This window comes from Neomonachus schauinslandi, chromosome X (genome assembly GCF_002201575.2).
Source record: "Neomonachus schauinslandi chromosome X, ASM220157v2, whole genome shotgun sequence".
Classification (NCBI taxonomy): domain Eukaryota; kingdom Metazoa; phylum Chordata; class Mammalia; order Carnivora; family Phocidae; genus Neomonachus; species Neomonachus schauinslandi.
In genome coordinates, this window is record NC_058419.1 from 82,766,677 (window position 1) to 82,777,676 (window position 11,000).

The 11,000-nt window shown below is 38.6% G+C and overlaps 1 protein-coding gene across 1 annotated transcript; it reads right to left on the reverse strand.

Moving 5' to 3' along the window:
* Positions 1–669: 669 nt before the first annotated feature.
* On the reverse strand, positions 670–8,635 carry LOC123323383 (centromere protein V-like protein 3). The gene is made up of 2 exons (XM_044911612.1): positions 8,566–8,635; positions 670–1,385 (listed from the first exon to the last, which is right to left on the reverse strand). The coding sequence occupies exons 1-2, from the start codon at positions 8,633–8,635 to the stop codon at positions 670–672; spliced, it is 786 nt and encodes a 261-aa protein (XP_044767547.1).
* Positions 8,636–11,000: the final 2,365 nt, after the last annotated feature.

An 11,000-nucleotide genomic window follows, 5' to 3' on the forward strand; every position in this document is an offset into this window, starting at 1 on the left:
AGCCTTTCATGAAATCACCCCTACCCTCCCCCGCCCCCTTACTCCTGCTCTGACTCTGAGACTTTCATCTTTTCTGTTTCTCTGAAATTTACCATATTTTTTTTTCTTAAGATTTTATTCATTTATTTGAGAGGGCACACGCCCCCGCGCACAGGAGCAGAGGGTGGGGGAGGGGCAGAAGCAGACTCCCCGCTGAGCAGGGCACCTGACTCAGGGCTCCATCACAGGACCCTGGGATCAAGACCTGAGCCAAAGGCAGAGGCTTAACCACTGAACCACCCAAACGCCCCTACCATGATATTTCTAAATCATAGCCTTATACTCATTTTAGCATACTGCAAAAATGGCCACTAATGAGGACTTCTGGTTTCAGCGCCCTTGTGTGAAGAGGTTGGAAATCATCATCCCCTTTTTTATAACAAGAAGACCCTGTACAAACTGAATCAACTTTTTTTTTTATTTTATTTTAACTCACTGGATAACTGAGGTTGCAGGGCAAGCCACCACCCTGAAAAATAGATTCGACAACCACGATTTGCTTACTTGGAGCACATGCCTCTAGAGCCATAAACATAGAACACTTAAATGGTAAACTTGCTTAATTGCTTAAAGCTGAGCGTGTACTGCTAGGACAGTAAGGGGGCCTTCAGGTGTTTGTGGGCTTTACCTCTAGGAAAATGTTCCCTTGTCCAGGCAGTGCGGGGCGACGCCATACACGCCGGGGTCAGAGACAGAGGCGTGGAAACTCTGCACCCCGCACCTGCTGCAGAAGCTGTGCAGCGCCGGGTGCGCGTGGGATCGATAGGTGACGATGCTCTCGGCGCCCAGCAGGAGAGTGAAGCGCGAGGCCGGGACCAGGAAGTGTCGGTGCTGCTTCTTCCTGCACAGCCTGCAGCTGCAATCCACCACGCGCAGGTCTGCGGGGGCCCAGACGGCGAAGCGGACCGCGCCGCAGTGGCAGCCTCCGGTGTGATACACCAGGCCTGGGTACTCGAAGGTGTCCAGCAGGAACTTGGCGGCGCCCTCGCAGCTGAGGCCCCGCCGCTTCCTGAACGTCTCCCAGCGCTCCCGCTGCGCGCCCAGGTCCATCTCATTGAGGGACTGGGAGGGCGCTAGGGCCGTGTATATGGCAGTGTTCTTTGCAGCGCTTCCCTGGACTGCCGGCTTTCTTTCAGCAGTGTTGTTTGCCGCAGCAGGCTCCTGACCCTGGCTTGGACTAACGCGCAGCCGTGCGTGCCTGGCGCCAGGACCCGTGGCTGAGCTGGTGAGGGGTAGTAAGGGTGAGGGTGGAGGTGGATGGCGGGGAGAACGGGGAGCAGGGGTCCCTGGGCCACTCTGTTTTGCGGTTGGGCGGCAGTCCTTTTCTTTATCCTGACTGTGGCATCCTTAGCCATAAGTGTAAATCTGGCTAAGTTGTCACCCTGCAGTGCTGGGTGGAGAGTGGGGCTGTGATCCAGGGGAATGCTCGGGTTCTAAGAACTTTTGGGGCTGCCCCTTTGTCTGCACTACCACGGTTGGCCACTTGTTGAAAACGAGGCCAAAAGACCCTTCCCCTGATTCGAAGATAACTTTACTAGTGTGATGTGTTGGCAAGCTGTATCTGTAGCCCCTTCTCCTAAGAGATGTTTTTTTCTTTTTTTTTTTTTTACATCGTCCATAGACACTTGGAGATTGCCTATATCCTTGCTCATTTTGTTACACATACCTGCCCTGGGACCATGGACATGATCCTGCAGTTCTCTGGGTCCCAGTAATCTTCTCTGAGAAAAGGGTAATAATACGCTCGCTCTATTTTGAGTGTAGGGGGAAGTGAATTCAAGAACATATTTGAAATATTTAATACAGCAGAAAAGAATTGGATTTATTATATCTATATTATTTCTAAATTCATCTTCCAGTAATTTCCTGTTTGTTTGTTTGTTTGTTTTTTGATGTAGTGATCCACGATTCATTGTTTTCGTATAACACCCAGTGCTCCATGCAGTACGTGCCCTCCTTAATACCCATCACCGGGTTAACCCATCCCCCCACCCCCCCCCTCTAAAACCCTCGGTTTATTTCTCAGAGTCCATAGTCTCTCATGATTCGTCTCTCCCTCCGATTTCCCCTCCTTCATTTTTCCCTTCCTTCTCCTAATGTCCTCCATGCTATTTCCTAAGTTTTAAAATATTTCATTAGATTTAGTTTTCTTCTATGCCAAGATTCGGGAAGTATTCTGAATGCTGGATGGGTAAAAGCCAGCATAACTTGATCCTTCTCCTTAAGCATCTCATGTTTTAGTGTGGTAGGCAAACAGACAAATTACATGAAAGGGTTTACCATGAAGAATTAGCAGGCTTTTAGGGGTATCATGAGAATGTAAAGAAGAGACACAAAGGAAGAAGCTGCATACTGGGATGGGCTGGGGATGAGTGGCCAAAGAAGAAACAGGATACCCAAGAAAGCCATCTCCTTGTATGTGTGAAGGAGCTCATCTGTATTTGACAATTCCACTTATCTTTGGGTTCACATTCTTGATTCAGTGTAATCCTGAACAACATCTATGCCTTTCACCTGGAAAATAGCAAGAGCAGGGGGCTCTAGGAACACAGATGAGGACCATTTGGAAGTATTACTAAGCTTATTTTTCAAATGAGGGAACTGAGACACAGAGATGGTCAGAATTTCCCATGGTCCCACTGGAAGTTAATAATAAAGCTGATATGACCTAGATAGCCTGATCCCAGTATGGAGGTTCCTTGAAAAATTAAAAATAGGACTACTACACGATCCAGCAATCCCCCTTCTAGATTTCTCATGTAAGTGAGATATGGAATATTTTTCTGTGTCTGACCTATTTCACTTAGCATAATGTCTTCCAGGTTCATCTATGTTGCCCCAAGTGCAGGATTTCCTTCTATTTAAAGACTGAATAATATTCTGTTTTATGCATGTATCCACATTTTTTTGTCCATTTATCTCTCGATGGACACTTAGGTTGTTTCCATACCTTGGCTACTGTGAATAATGCTACAATAAAGATGGGAGAGCAGATATTTCTTCGAGATAGTGATTTTATTTTTTTCGGATATATACCCAGAAGGGGGATTGCTGAATCATATAGTAGTCCCATTTTTAATTTTTCAAGGAACCTCCATACTGTGTTCCATAATGGCTGAACCAATTTACATTCCCACCAACCATGCACAAGTTTTTCTCCACCTCCTCACCAATACTTATCTTTTGAGTTTTTGATAATAGCCATTCTAAAAGGTGTGAGGTGGTATCTCATTGTGGCTTTCATCAGCATTTCCCTGAAGATTAGTGATGTTGTGTACCTTTTCATTTACCTGTGCCTATTTGTATGTCTTCTTTGTAAAAATGTATATTCAGGTCCTTTGCTCATTTTTAAATGGTTGAGTTATATGAATTCATTATATATTTTGGATACTAACCTCTTATCAGATATGGTTAGCAAATATTTTCTCCCATTCCATAATTTGCCTTTTCATTTTTTAAATTTTTTCCTTTGCTATTCAGAAACATTTTAGTTTGATGCAGTCCAACCTGTTTATTTTTGCTTTTGTTGCCTGTGCTTTTGTCATCAAATAAAAAAAAAAGTCATTGTCAAGACCAATGTTAAGGAGCTTACCCCCTATGTTTTCTTCTAGGAGTTCTTTGATTTCAGGTTTTATATTTAAATTCTGAAAACATTTTGAGTTTATTTTTGTGTATGATGTAAGATAAGGGTCTAATTTCATTCTTTTGTATGTGGGTGTCAAGTTTTTTCAGCAGGGTTTATTGAAGAGACTATCTTTTCCCCATTGAGTATTCTTGGCTCCCTTGTCAAATATTAGTTGCCCGTATATGTGTGTGTTTACTTTGGGGCTCTTTATTCTGTTTCAATGGTCTATGTATCCGTTTTTATGCCAGTACCATATGGTTTTGATAACTACAGCTTTGTAATAAGTTTTAAGTCAGTAAGTATGAGGCCTTCAGCTTTGTTATTCCTGCTCAAGATTGCTTTACTACTTGGGAGCTTTTGTGGTTCTATAAAATTTGGGGGATTATTTTTTTCTATTTCTGTGAAATGTGCCATTGAAATTTTAAAAGGAATTGCACTAAACCTGTGGATTGCTTTGGGCAAAATGGACATTATAGCAACATTAATTCCTCTAATCCATGAACACCAAATATATTTCCACTTATTTGTGTCTTCTTCAATTTGTTTCATCAATATTTTATAGTTTTCAGTGTACAGATCTTTAACTTCCTGGTTAAATTTACTCGTAAGTATTTTATTCTTTTTGATGCTATTGTAGATGGGGTTGTTTTCTTAAGGTATTTTTGGATAGTTATTGTTAATATATAGAAACACAGGTAAATTTTGTATGTTGATTTTGTACCCTGCAACATTTTTTAGTTCATTTATTAGTTTTGACAGTTTTTTGTAGAATCTTTAGGAATTTCTCTCCATAAGATAATGTCATCTGCAAATATGGACAATTTTACTTCTTCTTTCAGGATTTGGTTGGCTTCTTTTCCCTTTATCTTGCCTAACTGCTCTGGCTAGAATTTCTAGCACTATAATGAATAGAAGTGGTGAAAGTGGGCCCCCTTGTCTTATTCCTGATGTTAGAGGAAAAGATTTCAGCTTTTCCCTGTGTATGATGTTATATGTCATATATGCTTTTATTTTGTTGAGGTACATTCCTTCTATACCTAATTTGCTGAGAGCTTTTATCATGAAAGGATGTTGAATTTTGTCAAATGCTTTTTCTGCATCTATTGAGAAGGTTATATGATTTTTATCTTTCATCTTGGTAATGTGGCATATCACATTTATTGATTTACATAGGTAGAAGCATTCTTGTATCCCAGGAATATGACTGACTTAATCATGTTGTGTAATCGTTTTAATGTGCTGTTGAATTTCATTTTCTACTATTTTACTGAAGAGTTTTGCATCTATACTCTTCAGCGATATTGTCCTTTAATTTTCTTTTCTTGTAGTGTCCTTGTCTTGCTTTGTCATAAGGATGACAAACCCTTTACAAATGAGTTTTGGAATCTTCTCTCCTCTTCAATTTTTTGGAAGAGTTTTAGAAGGATTTGTATTAATTCTTTCTTAAATGTTTGGTAGGATTTACCAGTGAAGGCAAAATTGTAAATTAAAACCACAGTGAGATACTGCTGCACACCTATTAGAATGGCTAAAATCCCAAACACTGACAATACCAAATGCAGAAGAGGATATGGAGAACCAGGAATTGTCATTCATTGCTGTTGAGTATGAGAAATTATATGACCACTTTGGAAGACAGTCTGGCAGTTCTTTCAAACCTATTGATTTTGTATCCACATCCTTGTTTCTGCTGACATTACATTAAAACTTACTTGAGGTATCACATGGAGATTAAAAGAGATATGGTATATAGAATGCCTAGTAGACATTTAGAATATCCATCAATGGGACATATAATTATTTACTGGGTACTATTAGAAAAGAGTAGAGGTGCCTGGGTGGCTCAGTCGGTTAAGCATCCAACTCTTGATCTTGGCTCAGGTCTTGGTCTTGGGGTTGTGAGTTCGGGCCCTGCATTGGGTTCCACACTGGGTGCAGAGCCTACTTAAAAAAAGCAGACTAATACATCTTCAACTATAGTCTATAACATTGTTCAGATAGGTTTGTTAGGTCCTTATAACATTCAGTTTCACAAAACCCTAAATATGCTATTGTACTAGGAATAATTATTTTTTTTCTGCCTAGATTTTAGCTCCGAGATCACGGAATCCCTGATTTCAGGAGTTGATGTGACCATCAGCAATTAATTATTAAATAACTTTCTTTGAGATGATTAAGTTCTCTGGGCCTCAATTATAACCAATATAAACCAGTTAAGAATAATGTCTACTTTGTAGAATTGCTGTCATAATTAAAAAATATAATGCATTTAAAGTGTTCAGCCAGTGTGTGGCATATGATGAGTTCCCAGTAGTGGACACACTCATTATTAAATGTTATTAGTAACATGAAGCAGGATCATGGTTTCTCTGGTTTGTGCCTTTCAATCTAGTTAATATTTTTTAGTGCATCTAGGACATATAGTAAGACACAAGATACTCTAACAAAGGAATATGGAAGAATAGAAGGAGCCTCTGCTTTTAAAAATTTATAATCTACTTAGTGCAAAAGATTCCTTTTAAACTATTTTTTTTAAGATTTTATTTATTTATTTGTCAGAGAGAGAGAGCACACACAGCAGGGGGAACGGCAGGCAGAGGGAGAAGCAGGCTCCCCGCGCTGAGCAGGGAGCCCCATGTGGGAACTCCATCCCAGGACCCTGGGATCATGACGTGAGCCAAAGGCAGATGCTTAACAGACTGAGCCACCCAGGCATCCCTAGTGCAAAAGATTTTTTAGAAAGAGTGAAGAATGAAAGGTAAAATTTGGAGAAATAATTTTTTTTAAAAAAAACAGATTTTATTTATTTAAGAGAGAGAGAGCGAGCATGAGCAGGGAGAGGGGCAAAAGGAGAAGGAGAAGCAGGCTCCCCGCTGAGCAGGGAGACCCATATGGGACTTGATCCCAGGGTGCTGGGATCATGAGCTGAGCCGAAGGCAGACGTGTAACTGACTGAGCCACCTAGGTGCCCTGGGAAAATAATTCTTAAAATAAGAACACTAATTAATAAATGTGGTACACAATGCACAATTGATTTAGGCCAGGATAATCAATGAATGATAAAATCATCAAGTTAAATATTAGAGAATAAGGTATTGAAGTTAACCCACAGATGACTTAATAATTACTAAGGGAAAATATTCATTTAACTGGAAAGGTAGTTGGTCACCAGTTTAACCAAGATTGAGGTAAACTGACATTATATGTCTTTTGATGTATGGTATTAAATATATAATTCCACTTTTGCAGTATTTTTGCCAAAAATGTTTAACTAGAATCTAATCATGAGGAAACTGAAAAATATAGATTGTGGGACATTCTAAAGGAAAACTGGCTGGAGTGTTCAAAAGTCCAATGTCATGAAAAACAAAAAAAAAAAGGTTGAGGGATTTGTTCTAGATCTTTAAAAAAAGAAAAAAGAGAGGCATACATCTAATAGATCAAATGATTGCATCTCGTATTAGGGAAAAACCCATCTATGAAAGACATTTGAGGAACATTTGAGGAAATTAAAAATATATTTATATAATATCATTGAATTAATGTTTAATTTCTTAAGTTTGCTAACAGTCATATAGGAAATGTCCTCATTTTTATGACATGAATACTGAAATATTTAGAAGTGTCATAATATCTGATTATTTCTTCCAAATGGTACAGCATAAAGATTAGATAGATATTTTATAGATAGATGATTGATATAAATAAATAAGAAAGAATGTGTACTTGCAAACATGGAAGGTTATAAAACATTCATCTTCGGGTAATCATTTTATGTTTTTATTTTTAAAGATTTTATTTTTAAATAATTTCTACACCCAACATGGGGCTCAAACTCACAATCCCAAGATTAAAAGTTGCATGCTCCACCGACTGAGTCAGCCAGGTGCCCCTTTGGGTACTCATTTTAGTCTTCTTTCAGTTCTTTCAAATTTTCTGTAAGTTTGAAATTTTTCAAATTTAAGAGTAGGAGGTAGATATTTAGTTCAGTTGCCTAGCATCAGCTATAATCCAACAAACATAGAAACCAATTATCTACTAATTTTCTAAATATTATATTGAAACTTGTGAATTGTTATTAACGACCTCAAAGATGCAACACATGCCAAGTCAGAAAACAAAGAACACATAAAAAAAAAAAAAAACCTCATGTATGCAACTTGGTCAGATGCAAGTATTAATGCTCACTCTAGAAGAAGAATCATTTATAATTTAATAGTGGAAAAAAATGTCTCTAAATAAGTACCTCATTTTCCCTTGGGAGGAGACATCATCTCAAGAAAACAATTAAATATAAAACTTCAGAATACAGTTTTTACACAGTTATCCCCTAACTGATTTACATATGTCTCTTGAAATCTCAGAATCATAACTAGAGTATTTTTGTACATTCATTGTCCATCTAGTGTTTGGTCAACCCATGCATTAGAAAATTACTCACTTCTTAATCTGTGTACAATGATATACTCAGAACACACATATGACTTATAGCCATGTTGTGGAGGTAAACAAGACTGCCAGTCCTCCACTAGTTGGTTGAAGGCCAGATCAAAAATGTTACTCCTTTTCCCACATTCCCTCACCCCCACTTTATTTCTTTTCTTGAGTTATACTAGTTTGGTAAATATTTATGATTCCTTGGACCAAATACCTCAATTACCACAACATAAGTTTTCTTCATCAATTCATGCAGCTTCTGAAGACAGGGTAAAGCTTTAGTGGAGATCAATGAACCCAAAAGGCAGGTTATAAGTCAAAGCTTCAGTTTGCCGATAGATTTCCCTGAATTTATAGTTCCCCACAATTTGCAATATTTCCCTCTAGGTCAGGGGTTCATAAGGCCATTTCCTTGGGTTACAAAAGTCAAAATTATTTTTGTAATAATATTAAAAGTTAGTTGCCTTTTTCACTCTTATTCACTCTCTGATAAATAGCAGATTTTTCCAGAGATGATGGGACCTGTGACGACATCCTCACTCTGACATTTAATGGAATGTGTTTGTATATTCTTGTATTTGAAAAATTTCTCCATTTTAATTTCTAATATAGTAAACATCAATTGACATGACTCACATAAGCTAAAGCACTTCAACATCCTCAAACATTTTTAAGAGTGTAAAGGGTTTCTGAGACCAAAATATTTGAGATTCATTGCTCTAGTTCATTCATTAAAAAAAAAAAAAGTATTGAAAGCGCATCATTGACCATGTAACAGGTTCTGTAACATATGATGGGAATACAAAGATACCTCTAACCATTTATAAAAACCTACTATGTAGTACATACTGTAAGTTAGGAGATTTATGTACCTTATTCAATTTAAACCTCCCAAAATACCTTCAAAATAGGTATGGTCACCTTCATTTTACAGATGAGGAAAGTGAGTCCTTAAGACCAAGACTAAAACCGAGAAGTGTCCTATCAGACGATAAGACCAGTATAAATTCCACTTTATATATATATATATATATATATATATATATATATAATGCAGGATAGTCATTCCTCCTTCACATTTGTTTCTTTTCAGTGAAGCTGAAAAGTCAGCAAAACTGGAGTCAGTCTACCTGAGATAAAATTTTAGAATGAAAGACAAAATTTGGATGAAAACTGTATTGACGTTTTAGTAACACTATCTGTAAACACATGTAACTTTTTTCTGTTTGACCAATACTTTCTCTCAGGGGGCATTTGGTTAGGATTCCTAGCCACTGAAACTCAATTTCTTTATTTTATTTTATTTATTTATTTGACAGAGAGAGACACAGCAAGAGAGGGAACACAAGCAAGGGGAGTGGGAGAGGGAGAAGCAGGCTCCCCGCTGAGCAGGGAGCCCGATCCAGGGCTGGATCCCAGGACCCTGAGATCATGACCCAAGCCGAAGGCAGATGCTTAATGACTGAGCCACCCAGGTGCCCCTGCAACTCAATTTCTATGGGAGGCAGATATTATTACCTACACTGCATAACTGTTAGAAGAACTAAATGAAATAATGTTAGTATCATTTGCCATAAATTAATATTAAGTACCAATACTTACTGAGTTTATATAATTGCTTGTTCTGAGGTATATACATTTTCAGGGCTAAACTTTATTGACTGCTTATACTGAGTCAGGCATAGTTCTAAGCACTTCATCATATATCATCATTTCATTTAATCCTCAAGGCAGTTCCAAGATATGGCAACCATTATTATCTAATTTATGGATGAAGAGAATGAGTTACAGAGATGTTCAAAGAATATCCCACAGTCACACTGAAATTTAGCAACGAAGCTGATATGAACCCGGCAGCCTGAATCAAGAGCGTGCTCTGAGTCAGTTCACTACATGGAGGAGGACAGAGAACTTGGCCAGGCTCCTCAGGTATAAAGTTGGGGGTGGAGATTCAAGTCCATGTCTGTCGGACCTCAAATCTCTCCACTCTTAACCTATCCCTACCCTGTTATTCTTGCCACATTAGATGCTCAGTAAACAGTAACCCCTTCTCCTAGTCTACTTTATCGGCACTGTCCAGTGAGCAGTTCTTCATTTTGCACCTACTGTATGTCAGTCTGTGTGCACTGGGGTGAGAGAGAAGAATCAGGCATACTTCTTGACTTTAGTCTAGAAAAAGAGACAGAAACACATTGTATTATATTTGTCTGCTTGGGTTGCCATAACAAAATACCACAGCCTCGGTGGCTTAGACAACAGAAGATTTTTTTCCCCCACAGTTCTGGAGGCTAGAAGTCCAAGATCAATGTGTTGGCAAGTTTGTTTTTTTCTGAGGCCTCTCTTCTTGGATTGCACCTGGGTGTCTTCTCACTGTTCTCACACATCTTTCCTCTGTGTGTGTGTGTACATCCCTGGTGTCTCCCTGTGTGTCCAAATTCTCTTATATGGACACTAATCAAATTGGATTAGGGCCCACCTTGAGGGCCTTATTTTAGTCACTTCTTTAAAGGCTCTTACCTGAATACAGTTGCATTCTGAGGTACCAAGGCTTCAACATATGAATTCGGGGGTGACAAGATTCAGCCCATAGAAAATGCAACATAGAGTTTTTAAAAATAAGCTCTTTCCCTTAAGGTCAGGTTGACTTCAGGCCTCAAATAGGATAAAATAAGGAAACAGAAGTTTGGAAAACACATCTCAGGAATTCCAAAGAGGCTGTTACAATTTTGGGTGATTTCAAAACAGTTTTGTGACACAATAACCTGTGGCCCAGGAATACCTTATTTAATGAGCACTCACTATGTGCCAATCACTGTGTATGTATTTATACATATACATATGCACACATATATAAATGTATGTGGGTGTAAGTGTAAAAAAGCGTGTATGTATGTATGTT